The sequence below is a fragment of the Stegostoma tigrinum genome, chromosome 36, assembly GCF_030684315.1.
Source record: "Stegostoma tigrinum isolate sSteTig4 chromosome 36, sSteTig4.hap1, whole genome shotgun sequence".
Lineage (NCBI taxonomy): Eukaryota > Metazoa > Chordata > Chondrichthyes > Orectolobiformes > Stegostomatidae > Stegostoma > Stegostoma tigrinum.
In genome coordinates, this window is record NC_081389.1 from 2,647,643 (window position 1) to 2,672,279 (window position 24,637).

Here is a 24,637-nt window from a genome sequence, read left to right on the forward strand (position 1 = left end):
GGGTCAAAGGGGTGAAATGGTAAAAGGGCAATACTAGAACTCACTTAGTATTCAGAACAAAATAAATGAATTAATGGCAAAATAGAGTTAATAGCTGTGATCTTATAACTATTATTAGGGACATGGTTACAAGGGGATCAATTCTGGGAACAAAATATCAGGGGTATATAACTTTCTGAGAGGGCAAGCAGGAAGGGAAGTGGGCTGGGATGGCTTTGATAGTACAAAATAGAATAAGTACAAAAGCAAGGAATGGTCTTGGATTGGATGATGTCCAAGGGTGGAAGTAAGAAATATCAAAGGGAAGAAGACAATGGAAGCAGTGGCCATAAGCTCCCTAACAATAGCTTCTCAATAGTACAGACAATAAATCAAGAAAATGACAGCATTTAAAGAAGGCAATGCACTAATCGCATACAGATTCAAAAATCAAATTGGCAAAGGTAGTGCAAGAATTCATAGAGTGTATGTGGGATAGTTTCTGAGGACATTGTGCATCCAACCAGGGATCAGGCGAGATTGGATCTGTTCATTTCTAAGGAGGAAAATATAACAAATGATCTCAGAACAAGAGATCTTCAAGGAAACAGTGACCATAGCAAGATGGTGGCGGTAGAGTAGGCAGGATCTGTGTTTCTCAGCCCATGTCTAGTCCACTCCATCTGCTTTTCTTTCTTTTCTCTTTTTTTTTAAAACTCATCTTCTGGAGAGAGCTTGGTCATGGAGGCAGTGGCACCATCACAGCTTTGTTGGGGGCCAGAGCATGGCAGAGGCTAGGGTTTGACACATCATGGAGGCCTGGAACAGGAACTTGGCAGTTAAGCAAATAGGTGGCAGGAGCAGGAAGCTTGAGGTCTCCCAGCATTTGTGGTGGTGATGAGAGCAGGCAGGCGAGGTTTCCTGGCAACTTCAGGGGACGAGCCAGTAGGGCTAAGCACTACTGTGATAAGCAGACTGTGATATTGAATTTGTAACTTTATTCCTTTTTTGAAACTTTATACTAGACTATAATGTTTAACTTCTAATTTTATTTTTCACCCTTGTACCTTAAGATGATGCTAGGAAGGGCGACTTTGCCAATTGCATATGTAATAAGCTTAACGGCAGGAGACAGAGAGTGGTGGTAGAAGGTTTTGTTTTTGATTGGAGGCCAGAAGTGTTCTACTGGGATTAATTCTGGGTCCTCTTTTGTTTGTCATTTATATCGATGATTTGAATGAGAATATAGAAGGTATGGTTAGTAAGTTTGCAGACAACACCAAACTTGGTTGCATAGTAGAGTGAAGAAGGCTTTCAAAGATTACAAAGGGACCTTGAGCAAACAGGTCAATGGGCTGTAAAATGGCACATGGAGTTCAATTTGGATAAATATGTGGTAATGTATTTTTATATAATAGACAGAGGCAAGATATATACCATTATTGGTCAGGCCTTGGGTTGTGTTGTAGAACAGAAAGACAAGGGGTTCAGGTACATAATTCTTTGAAATTTGTGTCACATATAGACAAGGTGATTAATGAGGCCGTTTAACATGCTTGCCTTCATCGCTCAGTCCTGACGATGGTGAGATGTCTTCTGGAGTCCTGTGTCCAGTTCTGGTCACACTGTTATTGAAAGAACATTAAGCTAGAGAAGGTTCAGAAGAGATTTACCAGGATGTTGCTGGGAATGGAAGGTTTTAGTTATAAAAGTCTAAGTAGGCTAGGACTTTTTCTTGCCCAAGTGCTGGAGGTTGATAGGTGACCATAATGAAGCTTATAAAATCATGAGCAGTATAGATAGGGTTAATGATAGGTTTCTCTCCCTAAGATTGGGGATTTCAAGACTCGAGATTTAAGGTGAAAGGAGAGAGATTTTAAAATCACACGAGGGGCGTTTTTTTTGCAGAGGGTGGTTGGTGTGTGGAATGAACGTCCTGAGGAAGTAGTGGATACTGGCACTGACAAAGTTTAAAAGACACTGAGATGAATAGGAAAGGTTTGGAAGGATATAGTGTAGGTTAGATGGGCTTGAGATCGGAATGACAGGTCGGCACAACATCGAGGGCCGAAGGGCCTGTACTGTGCTATAATGTTCTATGTGGGCGATTATGTTGGGTGTGGACTGGTTGGACTCAACAGTCTGTTTCCGTGCTGACTCCAGACAGCGGTCGGTCAATGGAAGTGTTAAATTGTTGCGGGGCTAATCGTATTCAGTCCCCGCACAGGCTCGGGCAGCGACCGGTGACAAAAGGACAGCATCCAATCCAGCGCCTGGCGCGTGAATGCCATCGCTATCCCAGCGTAGACAATGTTGTGACGCTGCGAAGGAGGATATGTCGATTTGTGTTTTTCCTCCGCTCCCCTTAGATCCAGCGCTGCGGCAAATAAAATTCCTCTGGAACTTTCTACAGCCCAGCCACGGACATCGAACGGCGCGTTTCCTCGTGGCATTGAAGCAGCCGGCTGTTGGCGCTCTCGCGAGAGCAGCGCGTGACGGCGCGAGGTCGGGTGTGGTGGTGGTGGTGGCGGGATCTGGGGGGGAGAGAGAGGGGCGGCACGCGGCGGATGACGGTTGAAGGGAAGGAGCGAATAGCGGGCGAGCGCGGTGTGAGCTGTACACAGCCTAGTCTCGCACGGCACGAATTACATGCAGGCGAGGGGCTGCGGAGAGCTCGGGGGACAAGACATTTATCTACATATATTTATATGAGAAAAATATGCATCACTTCTTTATATAAGAGTCCACTTGGTATGTTTTTTTACCCCCTTCTGCCGTTCAACTGGATCTGAACGATAAGTCTGAACTTGGATTTTTTTTAAACCTTCATCTCCCACCCTCCGAAGTTTTAATTTTCCTCAGAAGAGTTTTTTTTTGCTTGCCTAGCGAAACTGAGAGGTGCCACTCCAGTTGTGTTTTGTTTTTGCAACCCCACGCCCCCCCCCCCCACCCCCCTCCAACTTCTCTATCTCCTGTCTTCCTTGGAGCAGCGAGTATTTGGCTGAGACAGGAGGGAGTCCGGCCCCGACTACACTATGTGGATACGGTGGCTGCTGAAACTTTCCGTGGGATTTACAACTCTCTTATCTGTTGCGGTACAGACAGGCGTAGATGCGGCGGAACCAAATCCCAATGCTGATAAATATAATAACAGCAACCAGAAGACTGTAAATAGGTTAAAACGACGAGGCGGATCGAGCCAGGACGTACTGAAAGGGTAAATGTTACCGTTACTCGTGGGATTTATTTTATCTGCAAATATATCATCCTGTTTTGCATAATCTGGTCTGTCCACCCCTTGTAAAAAATATAAAATCAATTATTCAACTTTAGCTAATGACGCGATGACTATTGTGTTTAACCAAGCCTGGGATTTCTGCAGTTAAGTTTAAATCGACGTCAAGACATACTTTTTAATTAAAAACACGATTTTTCTTTTTAAAAGGCGGACTTGGCGAGTATGTTGCATTAATATTTTTTGTTTAGAAATCAGTGTAATACTTTGCTGGAAGTGGATATTGCGAATAGGCTTTTATTTCGCCAAAGTAAAGACTTGTAAATACTGAATTTTAGTTCAAGACTGCATTTCCACCTCAGCATATATAAGCTCCTCTGGTCGCCCCCTCCCGAAGCAACTCATAGGTTCCTGGATGTGAAGTTGCAGGGACCTGTAGGTACTGAGGGAAAAGGGCCCCCCGTCTGTACTTCTCATTTCTCTGAAAAAATATTAACCCTTTAGTAGATGCTGTGAATTGCTCTGATAACATTTGCATTACTTTCCATCTGGAACCTATTTGCATTTTTGAATGCAGAATTCGGTGCCCCAAAGTGCAAAAGCTCGATAATCCGAGCAAGCCGTGAAACTTTAGTTTTTGCTGATGTTTAAAGACGATACTGCTGAGCTGCTGTCCCACTCCTTCCCGTTTCAGGGTCTAGATGGTTCGGATTCGAGCTGCTGGCGAAGTTATCAGCTATTTTGTTGCTGTTTCTAACCTCAGCGTTAACGTGTATATTTTAAAAAGTGCCCTGATCAGATGGGGGGTATTTGTTGAATCTTAGCTGATTATTCTCATGATTGTAAATCTTAAAGGGATGGTGGCAATATGCAGGTGCTTTTATTTATCGATTATTCGATGCATCCGAGATGTCTTGCACTAAGTTTTACAAGTGCAGTTAGTAAATATAACGAGACCACACTACGCGTTTACCCAACTTCGTTTCGTCACCGGACCAGATATTGAAGTGGAAACCCAAGGAGGTAGGAGTGGATTGAGAGCTTGAGATAAATGAATTATGGTTACCAAAATATCTCTTTACGAGCGGGGAATCGAACAGAAGCCCCCTGTTGGAGCACAACACCCCTTAGTAATATTTCCCTTTACGTACAATTTTTGATCCGTCTTCTCTTGACTACAGTGAAAAGTGATTTTTTTTTAAAAAAAGTAACTAGCTTAAGATCGAGTTAAGTAATTTTTTTAGAACTTTCCGGGGAAGAAAATGTGGTAACAAAAACAAAGTTGCTGGAAAAGCTCAGCAGTTCTGGCAGCATGTGTGAACAAGAGAGGTAACGTTTCTAGTCCGGTGACCCTTCCTGAGGACTGGAATGTGATCAGAGATAATGGGAACTGCAGATGCTGGAGATTCCAAGATGATAAAATGTGAGGCTGGATGAACACAGCAGGCCAAGCAGCATCTCAGGAGCACAAAAGCTGACGTTTCGGGCCTAGACCCTTCATCAGAGATGTCGTTTTTGCCAAGACTTCCAGCAATTCTCTTAGTATTGAAATGACTGTTGGTCTGCAAGTTCTCATCAAAACAAATAGATGGTAGACAAACAGGGGGACTGGAAGAACACAGCAAGCCGGGCAGCATCTGGAGGAAAGGAGCAGCCTACGTTTCTGGTATGACTGAAGAAGGGCTATAAGTGACTGCTGCTTTCCTCCCGATGCTACCTGGCTTGCTGTGTTATTCCAGCATCTGCAGTCTTTTTTTGTCTCCTCAAAACATCCTCACCTTGAAGTGTAGAATTTGAGTTGAAATGTGTCCATTACTAAATCTCCTGTAGAAGATATTTACCAAGTTGCCTGAGCTGGAGACTTTGTTTTGAACAGAAATTGGCAGACTGGGAGCAATTTCCCTTGGAACAGAGGAGGTTGAGATGTTTAAAACTAAGAGCGTAGATAGGGTAGACAGGGGAAAAAAAAACTTCCTCATGATGGAGAGGTTAATGACCAGGGACATCGATTTGTGGATAGTGACGAAGGATGCTGTAGGTTGCAGAGAAACATAGATAAGCTGCAGAGCTGGGCTGAGAGGTGGCAAATGGAGTTTAATGCAGACAAGTGTGAGGTGATGCACTTCGGTAGGAGTAACCGGAAGGCAAAGTACAGGGCTAATGGTAAGATTCTTAGCAGTGTAGATGAGCAGAGAGATCTCTGTGTCCATGTACACAGATCCTTGAAAGTGGCCACCCAGGTTGACAGGGCTGTTAAGAAGGCATACAGTGTTTTAGCTTTTATCAATAGAGGGATCGAGTTCCGGAACCAAGAGGTTATGGTGAAGCTGTACAAAACTATGGTGCGGCCGCACTTGGAGTATTGTGTACAGTTCTGGTCACCGCATTATAAGAAGGATGTGGAAGCTTTGGAAAGGGTGCAGAGGAGATTTACTAGGATGTTGCCTGGTATGGAGGAAAGGTCTTACGAGAAAAGGCTGAGGGACTTGAGGCTGTTTTCATTAGAGAGAAGAAGGTTGAGAGGTGACTTAATTGAGACATATAAAATAATCAGAGGGTTAGATAGGGTGGATAGGGAGAGCCTTTTTCCTAGGATGGTGACGGCGAGCATGAGGGGGCATAACTTTAAATTGAGGGGTGAAAGATATAGGACAGATGTCAGAGGTAGTTTCTTTACTCAGAGTAGTAAGGGAATGGAACGCTTTGCCTGCAACGGTAGTAGATTCGCCAACTTTCGGTACATTTAAGTCATCATTGGACAAGCATATGGACGTTCATGGAATAGTGTAGGTTAGATGGGCTTGAGATCGGTATGACAGGTCGGCACAACATCGAGGACCGAAGGGCCTGTACTGTGCTGTAATGTTCTATGATTTAAGGTTTAAAGGAAAAACCTCACCCAGAGAGTGGCAGAAATCTGGAACTCGCTGCCAGTAAGGCTAGTTGAGGCAGAAACCCTCAAATGTTTAAGAAATATTTAGCTGTGCCCTTGTGAGGCCATGACATAAAAGGCTATGTGCTAAGTACTTGAAAATGGGCTTAGCGTAGTTTTTTGATGTTGATCTTTGCAGATGTGATGGGTTGAATGACTTTTTCGTGTGTCATGGATCTCTATGGCTCTATAAAAGCTTGTCTTCAAGGACAAATCAAAGTCTTCTGGGTCCACTTGTTTGGCAGTTATAATCAACAGTTTGGATGAGATTACAGGAGGTATGGTTAGTAAAGTTGCAGATGATGCCATATTAGTAGTATATGAGGTCATCTATCAGCCTCTGCTCCAGGGGCAGAAAGATCCCAGCCTATCCAGCCACTGCTTAAACTTAAATCTTCCAGCCCCAGCAACATCCTTGTAAATTTTTTTCTGCACCCTATTTTAGTTTAACAACATCCTTCCTATAGCAGGGCAAACAGAACAAGGTACAAAGAAACAGGAAAGTTTGATGTTTCGGTGGAGACCCTTCTTCAGAAACGTCAAACTTTCCTGTTCCTCTGCTGCTTAGCCTGCTGTGTTCATCCAGCTTCACACCATGTTATCTCAGATTCTCCAGCATTGGCAGTTCCTACTATGTCTGTAACAAGATACAAAGAAATCTTGATTAACTGGGCCAATGGGCACAGAAGTAGCAGATGGAGTTTAATTTGGATAGATGTGAGCTGTTGCATGTGGTAAGGCAAGCCAGGATAGAACTTGCACAGTTAATGCTAGGGCCCAGGGGAATGTTAGAGAACAAAGAGATCTAGGCGTGCAAATTCATGTTACCTTGAAGGTAACATCACAGACAGGGTGGTGAAGGAGACTTGATTGATCAGAGCATTGGGTATAGGAACACATAGAACATAGAACATTACAGCACAGTACAGACCCTTCGGTCCTCGATGTTGTGCCGACCTGTCATACCGATCTGAAGCCCCTCTAACCTACACTATTCCATGTACGTCCATATGCTTATCCAATGATGACTTAAATGTACCTAATGTTGGAGAATCTACTACCATTGCAGGCAAAGTGTTCCATTCCCTTACTACTCTCTGAGTAAAGAAACCACCTCTGACATCTGTCCTATATCTTTCACCCCTCAATTTAAAGCTATTACTTTCACAGCCTTGGCTGTCTCCTCATTTCCCATTATTAATTCCCTCTTCTCAATCTCCAAAGGTCTAATGGTTATCTTAGCCACTCATTTTCATTTTATATATTTGTTGAAACTTTTGCTATCTGGCTTTATATTCTGACACAGTTTACTCTCATAATCTCTTACTTTTCTTTATAGCTTTTTTGTGGCTTTCTGTTCACCTTTAAAGTTATCCCAATCTTCTAGCTTCCCACTGGCCTTTGCCACTTTGTATGCTTTATCTTTCAATTCACAGCCTCCTTTACTTCCTTAGTTGTCCATGGCTGATTATCTATTTTCCTAGTCCTTCCTTCCTTACTGGTATATACTTTTGCTGAGCACTGTGAAAAATTGCTTTGAAAATCCTCCACTGTCCCTTAATTGCCCCACCATATAACCTTTGATCTCGGTCTATCTTAGCCAACTCTTCTCTCATCCCATTGTAGTCTCCTTTGTTTAAGCACAAGACCCTCGTATTGGATTTTATCATCTTGCTTTCCATCTGTATTCTAACGAGTTAACCTAACTGTGATTGCTGGACCAGATCTAGATTAGCTAGCTTCCTCATCAGTTCCATTACATACTGTTCAAGGAAACTATCACGGATACATTCAATGAACTTTCCCACAAGGCTGCCTTGACTGACCTGATTCGACCAATGGACATGTAGATTAAAATCCCCCACAATAATTGCTGTACATTTTTACTTCTTTGTTTATTGCCCACCCCAACGTGATGTTATTAATTGGTAGCCTATCGATTACACCTATCAGTGAGTTGGGGCATCATGTTGAAGCTGTATAGGACATGGGTGAGACCACTTTTGGAATGCTGCACATAATTCTGGTATCCCTGCTATGGCAAGAATGTTAAATGTAAAAGGGTGCTGAAAAAATTTACAAGTATATTGCTGGGACTGGAGGGTTTAAGTTTAGGGCGTCACGGTGGTTAGTACTGCAGCCTCACAGCGCCAGGGACTTGGGTTGGATTCCAGCCTCTGGTAATTGTCTGTGTGGAGTTTGCACATTCTCCCCGTGTCTGTGTGGGTTTCCTCCAGGTGCTCCAGTTTCCTCCCACAGTCCAAAGATCTGCAGGCTAGGTGAATCAGCCAAGCTAAATTGCCCGTAGTGTTCAGGGGTGTGTGGGTTGTAAGGGGGATGGGTTTGGGTGGGATGCTCCAAGGGGTGATGTGGACTTGTTGGGCTGAAGGGCCTGTTTCCACACTGTAGGGAATCTAATCTAATCTAAAAAAATTATAAAGAGGCTGGATAGGCTGGGAATTTTTCTCTGAATTGTTAGATGCTGATAGGTGAACTTTGTCATTTATGAAATCATTAGGGGCATTTACAAAGTGAATAGGCAAGGTCTGTTTCTGAGGGTAGGGGAGTCCAGAGCTAGAGGGCATAAATTGAAGGTGAGTTGGGAAAGATTTGAAAGGGACATGAAAGGATAATCTTCAGAGATCAATGTGAATTCTATGCCGAGTGGCCTGCTTTCACACTGGAGGGATTCACATTCTTTGAAGGTCTCATATAAAAGCTGGCAGTGCTGACAATACGTACTTCCTCGGTGTTGCCTTGAAATGTCAGCTGTTACTTTTGTGCTTAAACCTTGGGATGGGATTTGAACTCAGACCCTTGTGACTTGAGCAAGTGTACTTTCAACTGAGCTATGGTTGATGTACAAATGCATGTTCTGAAAATAAACTCTTTAAATGTTCAATGTATATGAGGATCATATTATTTTTAAATCTTTAAATCTATTTGGTTTCTCACTGCAATATTAATAGTGTTGTCATTAGTAATAGCTATAAATTTGCAGACTGTCCAAATTGTAAATTTTTAAAATCCTCTCCCTTCCATTAAAAGTAGTCAAAGGAAAGCAGTTAATATCCAGTCTGAGGTCAATACCAATATTTGAGTCTAGGAATCTTTCCGATATTTTTAATCAAACCATCTAGATATTTTATTACACACTTCAGGAGCAGTCAGAACCTGAACTCTGAACTTCTGGCTCAGAGGTAGTGTTACTACCATTGCACCACAATTGGGAATCTTTCACTTTTCATTTATTCATTTAGAACAACTGTGTTATGGCATTACACATTGACTATTGGTTGTACCATTATGGCTTGCTTATTATTTTACAAATAAAAATAGATACTATATTTTTGTATTTTTCATCTTGAAATTATTGAATATTGTTGCACCCCACATTTTTTAATAAAAGAATCTCACTGGTTATGTGACTATTAATTCATCTTAATGAAAAAGGCTAATTTTAAGACTTGCAATCTTGCTCTGAAATTCATTCCTGCAGTAGTTTATCTGTCTATGTTCTTCCTTTACATTATACCATTTTCTTTTAATCCTTCAAGAGGTTTTAAACCAACAGCACTGCCTACCATGTTATTTAGGAGTCTGGTCAGAAGCAAAAAATTGCTGTTGAGTTGAATTTTGTAGTTTCCTTCATGTTTTGAAGTTTAGGTGTGTTGATTTTCCGGGAACAGGCATGCCATATTTTTCTTTTATGCCTTTATTTTAGTGTTTGTATTAATTTGTCAGTGCATAACACTTAAATGCATTGACATCTACATGATCCATTTATTTGTGCTGCTGGAACTGTGACCACCTTTTGTGATTTGCAAAGGATATACAACCAGATAGGAAGTGGACTGTTGTGAATTTAATAAATGTTGTTCATATAATCAGCTATTACCAGTTTTTTTCCAAGGTATTCTTTCAAAAAACTACATTACAAATAAAATGGCATTGCTTGAGTTAGCCTTAAAAATATATGATGGCACTATTGATGTATTAACTCTGCCTGGATGTGTTAATATAAACATCAACATAAAGATGAGACATTTATCTTAGTAAAACATAGAGCATTTTTATCTCAAATTTAATTGAATCCTTTTTTAGGCCAAATGTTTGTGGATCACGTTTCCATTCATACTGCTGCCCGGGTTGGAAAACGTTACCTGGTGGAAACCAATGCATTGTCCGTAAGTGAAAGACATGGGAATTGGGGTGACATTGTGATGTAATGCTGGAAATCAAGCAACTTGATGAAGATGGGAGTGTTAAGGGAGAAGAAAATATTGTAGAGCTATTCATTTTTATATTTTATTTCTGTCTTGTATTTTGTCATTTAAGAAAGAATGCTTTGAGATTAAATACATCTTTTCCCTCATTTCAGCAATTTGCAGGAACTCGTGTGGTGATGGGTTTTGTTCACGACCAAACATATGCACGTGCCCAAATGGTCAGATAGCGCCAACATGTGGCTCAAAATCAGGTGAGTGAAATTGAGTTTTTTTTAATGAAATGACTCATTTATTAGAAGTTTGTTTTGACAATGTAATTAGTATAGTTGATGAAGAGAAACCAGTAGATGTAATAGACTTGAATTTCCAAAAGGAAATTGAGATGCTGCTTTAAGATATGTACAATCTAAGGTGTTGTCAAGATGGTGGGTAATAAGGAGAATGAATGGAAGATTGGTCAGCAGAAAAGAGGCAAAAGTTGTGATGAATAAGCATGCAGGTTATAATTACTGATGTGACTGTAGAATCAGTTCAAGGGATTTATTTCTGTTTCTGTTATATTGATGATTAGACAATTTTTCCAGGTTTGCTGAAAATACAAAAATAGGTGGTATATAAACTAAGAATACTTCAAGGTATGGATGAATTAAATGAGTGAATTAGAATCTCTACAGTGTGGAAACAACAGGCCCTTCGGCCCAACAAGTCCACACTGAACTTCAGCATATCCCACCCAGACCCATCCCCGTTACAACCCACCTAATCTACACCTCCCTGAACACTATGAGCAATTTTTCATGGCTAATCCACCTACCCTGCAATTCCTTAGACTGTGGAAGGAAACCAGAGCACCTGGAGGAAACCCAAGCAGACACAGGGAGAATGTGCAAACTCCGCACAGACAGTTGCCTGAGGCTGGAATTGAACCCAGGTCCCTGGTGCTGTGAGACACTAGTGCTAACCACCGTGCCACCGTGCTGCCCCTAAAGTGGGCAACTAGAATGGCAAGGGTAGGGCGCCCAAGCAGACAGATGGCCAACCAGCATAGAAACAAGAGAACGAGTAAGAAGCGGAAGTGAATGGCTAGAAACAAATGGGGCCATATAGTGAAATAAAACTAAGATGAATAACAAAGCTAAAAGGAAAAGTCTAAAGGTATTGTGTGTTAATGCATAGAACATGCACAATATGAACAACATTCACACGACTATTTTACATCGTCATGCATTGTGTTCCGACTTGCGCTCAATTGACTTTTGAACAGACTTCAGAATGGAACCCATTCACAGTACTGGAAATGCGTGTAGATGAATTACTAGTGTAAAGAGATGTACAGAATTCTATATATAGTTGCATTATGGAGACATGTTTGTAGGGCGACGAAGAATAGGAACTGAATATCCAGGGATATTCAATATTTTGGAAGGACAGACAGTTAGGAAAAGGAGGTAGAGTATCATTGATATTTCACTCCTTTGCTAACAACAAAATAGTGGGGAAGGATATTACCTTGTGAAATTGTGGAATAGGAATCAGCAAGGGGCAGGAAATCTTGAGGATTGTCTGTAGGCCCCCAAACAGTAGTAGAGAAGTAATGGAAGACATTATGCGGGAAATTTAGAGACACGGACCACAAAGGTACGATTGTAGTGAAGGGTGACTTTAATCTTCAGATAGATTGGACACCAAACAAGCAATATTACTGTAAAGAATAATTTCCTAGAATGTATACATGATGGAACTTTAGACCAATATGATGAGTAACCAACTTGACAGCAAGCTGTCCTATACTGAGAGGTTACATTATCTGATTGTTGCAGAGTCTGTTGAGAAAGAGCAACCAACAAATGATAAAGTGTTCATTATGATAGAGAATGAAGAAGTTGAATTGGAAACCAGGGTCCTGAACAAAAGCATAAACAACTACAAATGTATGAAGTGTGAGTTAGCAATGATGGATAAGGGAACCGTACTAAAAGTGTTGGCTGAGAACAGGCAATGGCTAATATTTTTAAAGAACATATATGCATGAATTGCAGAACTAAATGGGAAACGTGGTTCACCCATAGCCTAAAAAAGAAATTGGGGTAAGTACTAAATCAAGACAAGACTTGTAAAATTGCCAGAGAAAGTAGCAAGTCTGAGCAGCAATTTATATCAGAGATAGTGGGAACTGCAGATGGTGGAGAATCCGAGGTAACAAAGTGTAGAGCTGGATGAACACAGCGGGCTAAGCAACATCTTAGGAGCACAAAAGCTGATGTTTCGGGCCTAGGCCCTTTATCAGAAAAGGGGGAGGGGAGAGGGTTCTGAAATAAATAGGGAGAGCGGGGGAGGCGGTTCGAAGATGGATAGAAGAGAAGATAGGTGGAGAGGAGACAGACTGGTCAAAGAGGCGGGGATGGAGCCAGTAAAGGTGAGTGTAGGTGAGGAGGTAGGGAGGGGATTATGTCAGTCCGGGGAGGATGGACAGGTCAAGGGGGTGGGGTAGGAAGGAAATGGTGGTGCAGCTTGAGGTGGGAGGAGAGGATAGTTGAGAGGAAGAACAGGTTAGGGAGGCGGGGAAGAACTGGGCTGGTTTTGGGATGCAGTGGGAGGAGGGGAGATTTTGAATCGAGTGAAATCCACATTGATACCATTGGGCTGCAGGGTTCCCAAGCGGACTGAGTTGCTGTTCCTGCAACCATTGGGTGGCATCGTTGAGGCACTGCAGGAGGCCCAGGATGGACTCCTTGTCTAAGGAATGGGAGGGGGAGTTGAAATGGTTGGCGACTGGGAGGTGCGGTTGTTTTTTGCAAACCGAGCGTAGGTGTTCTGCAAAGTGGTTCCCAAGCCTCCGCTTGGTTTCATCCAACACATCATCCTCCGACATTTCCACCATTCTCAGTCTGACCCCACCACCAAAGACGTTATTCCCTCCCCACCCTTGTCTGCTTTCTGGAGGGACCACTCTCTCTCCGAGACTCCCTCGTCCTCTCCACACTCCCTTTCAACCACACCACACCTGGCACTTTGCCTTGCAACCGTAGGAAGTGCTACACCTGCCCCCATACCTCCTTCCTCACCCCCATCGCAGGCCCCAAGAAGACTTTCCACATCAAGCAGATGTTCACCTGCACATCTGCCAATGTGGTATATTGCATCTGCTGTACCGTTTTGGCCTCCTCTACATTGGGGAAGCCATCCTCCCCGGACTGACCTATCCCCTCCCTACCTCCCCACCTACACTCACCTCTACTGATTCCATCCTGCCTCTTTAATTTGTCTGTCACCTCTCCAACTACCTTCTCTATCCATCTTCGATCTGCCTCGCCCTCTCTCCCTATTTATTTGAAACCCTCTTCCTACTCCCCCTCTCCCTTTTCTGATGAAGGGCCTAGCCCCGAAACGTGCTCCTGAGATGCTGCCTGGCCTGTTGTGTTCATCCAGCTCTACACTTTAAGTCTGAGGAAATTGGCAAAATAGGACAAACTTTGATCGAGTGGTAAAATGGAATGTAATAGCTCCTGGAATTGTGTGAAGAGAAAAGACTAGCGGAAATAAATGTAGGCCTCTTACAGCCAGAAATGGAGAAAATAATGAAGAATTGTACGCACGTTTAGGTTTTAATGAAAGAGGATGCAAATCATTTCCTAGAAATGTTTGGGAATAAAGCGTCAAGTGAGGGAGGAATTGGGTAAAATGATTTTCAGGTTTAATTTCTGATTTTTCTTGATGTTGTTAAAGGCTGACAAGTCACCAGGGTGTGATAATCTACATCACAATCTACTTAAGGAATTGGCCTTGGAAATATTGGTTGCATTGGTGGTCATGTTCCAAAACTCTGGACCAGTTTATATTGATTGGAAGGTTGTAGATGTAACCCCACTCTATTTTTTTTAAAGAAAGAGGGAGAGAAAAACACAAATGCAGACCAGTCAGCCTGATCAGTCATGGGAAAAATGCTAGCGTCTGTTACAAAAGACATCGTAACAACATTTAAAAGCATTGATAGATAAAATTGATATGCCTTTATGAAAGGGATGTCATGCTTACCTAATCTACTGCGAATAGTGAGGAAGTGCCAGTGTATGTGGTGTATTTAGATTTCAAGAAAATTTTTAACACCTCAGGATGATAGAAGGAGGCTTTGGGGTGATCTAGACAAGTTGTGTGTGGGCAAACATGGCATATACAGTATAACGTGGATAAAGTTTATTCACTTCAGTGTAGAAAATTGAAAGGTAGAATATTATTTAAATGGTGATACATTGGATGTCCTTGTACACCAGTCAACAAAAGTAGACAGGTGCAGCAAACATTTTGGAAGACAAAATGGCATGTTGGCCTTCGTTATAAGAGGATTTGAATTCTTTTTTATTTTGTCACGGAATCTGAATGTTGTGGGTAAGGCTAGCATTTATTGCCCATGCCTCGTTGTCCTTGAGCTGAGTGGCTTATTGGGCAATTTTCAGAGAGCAGCTGAGTCAACTACTTTGCGGATCCAGAGTCACTTGTAGACTCTGATTTTTATTCAGATTTCTTCATTTGCCACAGTGATGATCCCTGGAATGATAGGCTTAACATACGATGAACGGCTGAGGATCCTGGGATTGTATTCATTAGAGTTTAGAAGGTTGAGGGGAGATCTAATAGAAACATACAAGATAATGCATGGCTTAGAAAGGGTGGACGCTGGGAGATTGTTTCCGTTAGGCGGCAAGACTAGGGGACCCGTAGGCACAGCCTTAGAATTAAAGGGGGTAAATTTAGAACGGAAATGAGGAGGAGACATTTCTTCAGCCAGAGAGTGGTGGACCTGTGGAATTCATTGCCACGGAGCGCAGTGGAGGCTGGGATGTTAAATGTCTTCAAGGTAGAGATTGATAAATTCTTGATCTCGCAAGGAATTAAGGGCTATGGGGAGAGTGCGGGTAAGTGGAGTTGAAATGCCCACCAGCCATGATTAAATGGCAGAATGGACTCGATGGGCCGAATGGCCTTACCTCCACTATGTCTTATGGTCTTATGATTCAAAGCTGCATTGCAGTATTAAGTTTGGCAGCATCTGTGGAGAGAGGAAGAGTCAGTATTTCAAGTCCAGTATGAATTTTTTGTTTTGTTTTTCTCCACAAATGCTACCAAACCTGTTAAGTTTTACCAACATTCTGTTTATTTCAGATTTCCAGCATTGGCAGTATGTGTCCTCTGTCCCCAGAACATTTGTCTGGGATTCTGGTTTGCTTGTTCAGTGACATTACCACAACTCCTTCACCTCCACCTGCAGAAGTAGAAATGTCTTGCTGAGGGTGAGACCACAATGGAATATTGTGTGCGGCTTTAGTCTCCGAATCTAAAAAGAGGATAAACTTGCCAGAGAAGGAGTGCAGCAGAGGTTCACAAGGCTGATACCAGAGATGGCAGGACTGTACTATGATGAAAGATTGGTTTGACTGGGCCTGTATTCACTGGAGGTTAGACGAATGAGAACGGAAATGATTGAAACATAAAACTATGATAGGGTTATGACGTTGGGCTGCCGGTGTTGGACTGGGGTGGACAAGGTCAGAAGTCAGACGACACTAGGACATAATTCACCAGGTTTATTAGAAATCACAAACTTTTGAAGCATTGCCCCCTTCAGGTGAAGTGAGAGAGAAGCATACAAATATAGAATTTATAGGCAAAGAGATCAATGGGCAGACAGATCTAAAGATCATTCAAAGTGAGTGTCAACAGGCCAGATAATAGGTCTCTGCAGGTGATCAAAAGTGTCATATGGTGAGTAAAGGGTCAGTAGCTGAATAACGAATGAAAGGATGACCTATAATCCAATTAAATGAGTTTGTGAGATAATTACAAAAAGTAAAAAATAAGGTGGTGGTGGAGACATTCCAAATGACTGGAATAACATAATAGTTATAAGAGTTGCATGCCAAAGATCTAACCAGAATAATAAATAATTCAAAACTGTGCAAGCTAGTTAAGGTAGAGAGATCATAACAATTTATCAAGATGATGGTGTCAAAACAGGACAGTAAGGAAGATTTTACAGGTATAGAACAGTGTAGTAGGGTCACATGTAGCACGACATGAACCCCAGATCACATTTGATGCTATCTTCATGAGTATGGAACTTAGCCATTAGTTTCTGCTCTGTGATTCTGTTGTATATCTCGAAGGCCGCCTTGGAAGACGTTTACCCAAAGATTGGAGGCTGGATGTCCTAGATGCTGAAGTGTTCACCACTAGACTGGACAGGATTGATGCAAGGATGATGTTTTTCTTTTGGTTGTTCAAAACTGGGATCATAACCTCAAGATAGAGATTTTTTTCCCTCAGTGCTCAGCCTGTGAAATTTGCTGTCACAGAGGGCTGTGGCAGGCTAGTTGATGAAGATGAGGATAGTCAATGAAGAAGGAGAAATTGACAAGTAAGTGTTAAGATAATCAAGGTATATGAAAAGAATGTGGACATGTAGTATAGAGATTAAAGATTAGCCATGATTATATTTAATGATGGAGCAAACTCAAAGGGCCAAATGGCCTACTTGTGCTCCTAGTTTCATTGTTAAGATTTTAGATGGAGTACAACATGGGGAAGTGTGAGGTTACCTATTTTTATTGGAAATAGAAAAGCAGAATATTTCTTATGATCTGTGAAACTTGTAAATATTGATATTCAGAGAGACTTGAGTATAGTTGTAGATGGAACACAATTTGTGTGTAGGTAAAGTACACAGTTAGGAAGGTTACTATTGCTAGCCTTGTTATAATTGTTTGTTTATTGAAACTACATCTGGAGTATTCTACTAACTTGGTTGAAAAACCAAAGGAAAGATATGTTTATCTTGGAGCCTGTATGATGAAAGTTAATCAATTTATTTCTTGGATGAGGTGGGTATCCTGTGATAGGCTAAAATAAGTTGGGTCTATAATTTCTGGAGTTTAGGAAAAATTAGAGGTAACCTTATTGAAACACATGATTCTGAAGAGGCTTATCATCAGCTGTGATTGTACTGAATGGTAGACCACATTCAAGGAGCAGTATAGTTTGTCCATTTCATATTTATTGATGTTGTTTCCTATAGGGCTGTTGCCTTTGAACTATTCCTTGTTAGTTTTCTTTTGCACAATCTTTTGTGCATTATTCAGAAAATTAAATTAATTAATGCTTGAGGATGCCAGTCGAGTCCTTCTCCTTCTAATTCCCCCTAACTTCGTGAGGAGGTGCTTGACTTTGACTTGCTGCTTCCTTCTGGTTATGGTTGAGATCAGAATGTTTTTTATGTAATTCTAGGCTGAATTCACAAGCCTCATCTTCTGAGGATGTACACTGGCATACCATTGTGCTGTGTGACCATATGACTTCCCAGTGCTTTACGTCTTTTCAGATTTTATTCACAATCACTATTTGTTGCATTCTTTAACCTGGTTGATGTACCATGCTATTATCTAGGTGTAAATTTTTTTTTCACAGAATGATGTATGCTTGTTGGCAAAACATTTTTTGAGGACTTTGAGCCATTTTACTGTTTTGAGGGTTGCTATTCAAATGAAAATTGTTGTTGCTTATCCTTTGAAGTGGCCTTGTGTAACCTCCAGTTCCTACTGAGCATTTGGACGTGAAACAGAAGTCTTTAGTCAGTAATAGTATTAGTTTTTGTTTGTCTGAACTGCTTTGTTTAGTCAGCTTAAGGTGTAAGTCTTGAGTAGTCATGAGTGTAAGGAAATTTTAATAAAAAGAAACTTAAATCATTTGGAATAAAATTAATGGAGTTAACAGTGCAAGTAGAGATGAATGGGTATGATTTAGTGCTGGTTACTGAGACATGGTTGCAGGGAGACCAGGTTTGGAACTTGAATATCCAAAGGTACTTTCGAAAGAATAGGAAAAGGAGGTCGTGTAGCTTTGTTAGTAAAGGAACAAATCAGTGTTGTAATGAGAAATCATAAGGAACTGGAGATCAAGATGTAGACTAAGCCTGAGTAGAAATAGCAAGGGAAGGAAATCCCTAATGGGGATCATTTATAGGTCCCCAGATGGTAGTTCCACTGTGACGCACAGTATCCACCAGGAAATACTGCAGGCTGATGAGAAAGGTACAATAATCATGATTTTCTTACGTGTGTGGACTGGATTAATCAAATTGGCAAGGGTAACTTTGAGGGAGAGTTCATTGAATGCATGTGAGCTGTTCCTTGAGGCGTCATGGAGTCCCGTACTAAAATTCTGGAACTAAACATTGGTCATTACATAGGCATGAGGACAGATCTAGCCATAGTCTTGGCAGGAAAGTCCTCCTTCCTCCACTCAGACCTTAATGGATCTCTCTCCCACTGCAATCCGCTGGTCTCTATTTATTTCCCAGTTCCCTTCCCCTCCCCATTTCTGAAGAAGGGTCCCAACCTGAAATGTCAACTTTCCTGCTCCTCTGATGCTGCCTGCCTGCTATGTTCCTCCAGCTCCACACACTGTGCCTGACTCCAACATCTGCAGTTCTTGCTATCTCAGACTAAAAGGTAATACGATTGATGAGCAGTGGCAGCTATTTGAAGAAACAATTAATTATTCTCAACCAAACTATATTCCAGAGGAAGAAGGATTGTAAGAAGGGGATAAAATATCCATGTCTAAGTGTGCAAGTTAAAAATGTAATACAAAAACTAAGGCTTCCCACATTGTAAAGGCCTCTGATAGGGTGGAAGGTTGGAAAAACCCTTTAAAGATCACCAAAGGGTTACTAAAAGAAATTAAAAGCAGCAAAGGTAAATCATGAAAGAAAACTAGTACACTTAATGCATTAAAACTAGATGATAGCAAAAACTTTGAAGAATATAAAATGGATGAGTGTAGCTAAAGTGAATGTTGGTCTATCGGAGCATGAGACTGGAGAGATAATTGTGGAGAGCACAGAAGGCCAAAGGCAGTATTTTGCTTTAGCTTTTATGATGGAGGATACCTGTGCTGTCCCACTAATAACAGTGTAAAAGTTACAGAAAGTAAGTGTAATGGACCGGACCAGACCAAACCCCAGCAGAGCTGGCCTAGACCCTAACTTTCATCTTGTCTAAAGGCAAGTGTAAGGCACCGTGTTCAAGATGTGATTTGATTGGTTTCGTTACTAGGCTTTAAGCAACATATTTTATTCTTACCCTTCTTTCTAGGAATAGGCACAAATTTAACTCTCGAAATATTTAACAAAATAATATATTATCTAACTACTACATACCAGTGTTCCAGTATAGATTAGATTCCTTACAGTGTGGAAACAGGCCCTTCGGCCCAACAAGTCCACACCGCCCCTTGAAGCATCCCACCTAGACCCATCCCCCTATAACCCACACATCCCCTGAACACTATGGGCAATTTAGCATGGCCAATCGACCTAGCCTGCACATCTTTGGACTGTGGTAGGAAACCGGAGCACCCGGAGGAAACCCACGCAGACACGGGGAGATTGTGCAAACTCCACGCAGACAGTTGCCCGAGGCTGGAATCGAACCTGGGTTCCCTGGTGCTGTGAGGCTACAGTGCTAACCACTGAGCCACCATACCGCCCCATAAATATACCCTTTTGCAAAAGCAAATTCAGCAGAACAGATCTTTCCTTCACTTGCTGTACCCTTCAGTCTAAGAGAAGGAAGACAGACAGAAGGAATCCGGCAGCAGCGAAAGCAGTTGAGCTTTTTCAGCAGCAGAGGGAGCTGTATCTAATGGCTTCAGCTCCAAAACACTAAGTTCAACAACCAAAAGCAAAACCAAAACCAAATCTCTGGGTCCATGTGAGCCTGGCTGCACCCACTCATGCTACTTTTGTCTGATTTAGAAACAAAACCACAGCTATTTACTGTGCTTTTCATGGAGCAGACACCTTGATACCAGGTTTACAAAACCTCTCCGAGAAAAAGGATAGAACTAATCCCTGTCAAAGGTACATTTTGTCACAAGCGAATCTTGGAGTAATCAGCATCACCCAGGGAAAATATACTGTGAAGAAGGGGTTGAAGGCAGCCAATTGCCCAGGGAGGTAATAACAGGACCGTAGGAAAGTCAAAACACAATCCATCAGAGTCAGCAGTTTGTGTAGGGTAAGGCATGTTTGATTAATTAGCTTTGTTTAAAGCCTAGAGTTAGGGGCAACACAGTAGCTCAGTGGTTAGCACTGTTGCCTCACAGCACCAGGGACCCAGTTTTAACTCCAGCTTCAGGTGACTGTCTGTAGAGTTTGCACATTCTCTCCATGTCAGGGTGAATTTCTTCTGTGTGCTCCAGTTTCCCTCCTACAGTCCAAAGATGTATAGGTTAGATGGCTTGACTGTGCTAAATTGCCCATAGTGTCCAGGAATGCGTGGGTCAGGTGGATTAGCATGGGAAATGCAAGGTTGCAGAGATATGATATTCCACACTGTAGGAGTTTGAGGATTCTATGATTCTTTGAAAATTAACATGCAGGTAGATGTTGGAGATCCAGCAGATGTAGTATACCTGCACTTTCAGTGCACATTGGTAATGTACCACACACTAGGTTGGATCATGTGAGGTTAATATAACTTATTAGCTTGGTTAGAGGATTAATAATCAGGAAGATGCAGAGAGCTGGGATAAACGGGCTTTTTTCTCGCTGGCAAGGTGTAACTGGTGGGGTGCCTGAAGGTTTGGTTCTTAGTGGCCCAATTTACAACCTGTTTAATGACTTGAGTGCAGGGTTAGAAGCTACTACAGTTAGATTTGCAGATGACACCTAAAATAGGTGGGGAACTAAGTTGGAATAAAAGCCACAAATAGAAATAGATAGGTTAGGCAAATAATCCAAAATTTGGCAGATGAGTTTAATTTAAGTGTGAGGTCATCAATTTTAACCAGAGGAATAAAGAGGTAACTTATTATCTCGGTGGAGAGAAACTTCAGAATGCTTTGGTGCAGAGGGATTTAGGTGGCATTGTGCATGAGCACTAAACTAGAATGCAGGTGTAGCAGGTAATGAGGAAGGCAAATAGGATTTTGGCATTTATAACTAGAGAAATAGAATATAAAAGTAAGGAAATATTGCTGCGACTGTAGAAGGTATAAGTGAGACCACACTTGGAGTATTGTATATAATTTTGACCTTCTTTAAAGCTAGATACAGTTGTATTGAAGGCATTTGAGAGCTGGTTTACTTGTTTGATTCCAAAGTTGAGGGGTTTGTCTTGTGAAGAGAGATTGAGCGGGTTAGGCCTATATTGTCTGAGCTTAGAATGAATGGAGATTTAGTTGAGCTGTGTGATGCTTGAATGTGATAGACAAACCAGATGTAAAAATGATGTTTCTGTTTGTGGGGCAGTTAGAATAAGAAATGATAAGAATTAGCAAATTTAATTCAAATATGAAAAACTACATCTCAATGTCAGGAATCTGTTAAATCACTACCCAAGCATGTAGTCAGTGCTAAAGCATTCTGTAAATTTGCGAAGTTAGTCAGATTTTTAATGAGTAATGAATTGGAAATTTATATGGATGTGGGCAAGAACATGGAGTTTAAACTGAGTTTAGATTAACCATGATTGATTTGAATGGCAGAGCAGGTTCAAGGGGCTGAATTGCCTGCTATTGCACCTGTTCTTCTGTGGTGCTCTAATGTGGTCAGATTGTGGCATGTGAAGAAATGTGTGGAATTCTTGGAGTACTGGAGGTGTGGTGCATCTGTACTTGCTAAAGGTTTGTCACCAAAAGATATGTTTTACATATTTTTTTAACACTTAATCAAGATTTTTTAAATATAAATGCAATGATTGCTGAGCACTACCAGAATCTGTCCTTTTCCCTCTTTTATTTCTGGCTGTGCTAATGTATGGTAGTTGGGAGTTGAGAATTTGTAGCCATTATATTAAAATTGATTTAAAATCCTGAAATACTGTTCCCAGCAGCAATGTGGGTATGTTGTACTAGATTGCAGTGATTCAAAATGTCAGCTCACCACCGCCACCTTGGGGCATATAGTCACAGTGACCTGTTAACTTGTACCCTGCAGAGCTTCTACGCCATGAACATACTATTGGCTCAAGCATACACTCCAGTATGAAGCGGTAATAGGGTTGCAGTGAAACTTGACTCTTGAGCAAATAATTTGTCATGCAATGTGATTGTGATTGAAAAGATTTTACCTTTCAACAATAGATGCTGACAATATGATGAACAGATTTGAAGGAGACGCAATGTTCATACCTCAAATGTTATTAAGGCATTTGGATGCGACTTAAGTTTGGGAGAAAACAGTTCCATAAGAAGTAGGAACAGAAGTAGGCTATTCAGCCCCTCGAGCCTCCTCTACTATTGCATAGGATCATGGCTGATCCAACCGCTGTGTCTGTCTCTCCTGTCTGTCTCTCCTGTCTGTCTCTCCTGTCTGTCTCTCCTGTCTGTCTCTCCTGTCTGTCTCTCCTGTCTGTCTCTCCTGTCTGTCTCTCCTGTCTGTCTCTCCTGTCTGTCTCTCCTGTCTGTCTCTCCTGTCTGTCTCTCCTGTCTGTCTCTCCTGTCTGTCTCTCGCCCCCCCCCCCCCTTTCTCCCTCCCCCGCTTTCACGCTCTCACGCCCTCTCCCCCTCTCGCTCTCACGCTCTCTCCCCCTCTCGCGCTCTCTCTCTCTGTGCCTGTCTCGATCACATTGGATCCCTCTGCTGATCACAAACGCGTCTTAAATATACAGAGGGTTCTTCACACCTCTCTCGGTTGCAAGGAATTCCAAAGATACTCAACCATCAGAAGAATTCCTCTGGTCTCAGTCTTAAATTGGCACCCTAATTGCGAGACTGTGCTCTGTCCTTCCCCCTTCCATGAGGGGAACTATCCTGTCAGCATTTACTCCGTAAAGAATTTATCCCCTTAAGAATCCTGTGTGTTTCACTGAGACCAGAGGGGGGTGGTAGAGGGTTGCTTTTTACAAACTGGAGACCCGTGACCAACTGTGTGCCGCAGGGATAGGTGCTGTGTTCACTTTTTTTTGTCAGTTATATATTGAATTAGATGAGATTTGGAACCTATGGTTAGCAGATTGGTTGTCCAGTGCACGATGAAGTTAGGTTGTCTGGGAATACAGCAAAATCCTGAGTCAGCAGAATAAGGAATGACTGATTAATTGAGATGTTGATGCAAGGTGTTGCATTTTTGGTGGGTTAAATGAGGGCAAGAGTTGCACAGTATGGCCCTGGGGAGTGTTATAGCATTATAGAACAGAGATCTAGGAGTACACGTTCATAGCTCCTTGAAAGTGAAGTCATAAACAAGGTGGTGAAGAAGGCTTTCAGCTTGATGCTTTCATTGGTCAGAGTATTGAGTGTAGGAGTTGAGATGTCTTGTTGCAGCTGTACAGAAGTTTGGTGAGGTCACATTTGAAGTACTATGTGCAGTTCTTATCGCCCTACTGTAGAAAGGGTATTATTAAACTAGAAAAATGCAGAAAAGATTTACTGGGACATTACTTGGACCAAGAGATATTTGAGTGAAAAAGAGGTTGGATAGGCTGGGACTATTCTCTAGAGCATAGGAGACCAAGGGAAATCATGAGGCATAGAGAAGGTCGATAGCCAACAGCTTTTCCCTATGGTAGGTGAGTCTAATACTAGAGGGCATTGGTTCAAGGTGAGAGGAGGGAGATAGAAAATGGTGCAATTTTTTTTCACGCAGAGAGTAATATGTGTCTTAAACGGGCTGCCAGAAGTAGTGGTGAAAGCAAGTGTGATGTCGTCCTTCAAGAAATAATTATACAGTTAAATGGACAGGATTGGTATGGAGGGATATGGATCATATGCAGGCAAGTAGGACCAGTTTAATTGTGAAAATGGGGTGACATGGGCAAGTTGGGCTGCAGGGCCTGTTTCCATGCTGTAGACCTCTGACCCTATTATTTCTTATTCTTCTAAATTCCAATGAGTACATTCTCAATCTGTTTCACCTTTGCTCAGCAGACTACTTACTATGCATCGTCCTAGTGAATTTTTTCTGAACTGGCTCCAATGAAGTAATGCCTTTCCTTAAATACGGGGACCGAAACTGCTTTTGGTGCTCCAAATGTCCATTTAGACTTGAAATTCTATGACCATAAACAAGTCTGAAGTCAGACTCTTGATAAGATTTATATTCATGTTTCTAGATTGGTTTTTACACATAATCAGCTTTGTATTTGTCTAAAACATGATTCTTTTAAAGTATTTGCAAAATAATTATTTAGAAATTAAAGTGCTGCTGCAAAGATATATTACTCTAGCAGAAAATTTGCTGTTATTTATCAGGAATTGATCGTTTCA

General features: G+C 41.7%; 1 protein-coding gene across 1 annotated transcript in view; it reads left to right on the forward strand.

Moving 5' to 3' along the window:
- Positions 1-2,590: 2,590 nt before the first annotated feature.
- LOC125446730 (fibrillin-1-like) overlaps positions 2,591-24,637 on the forward strand; it is a 570,259-nt gene continuing 548,212 nt past the window's right edge. Inside the window, exons 1-3 of the mRNA XM_048520489.2 lie at positions 2,591-3,196; positions 10,251-10,333; positions 10,528-10,626. Coding sequence (XP_048376446.1) covers positions 3,015-3,196; positions 10,251-10,333; positions 10,528-10,626 — 364 coding nt within the window. The 5' untranslated portion in view covers positions 2,591-3,014. The remainder of the gene's footprint in view (positions 3,197-10,250; positions 10,334-10,527; positions 10,627-24,637) is intronic.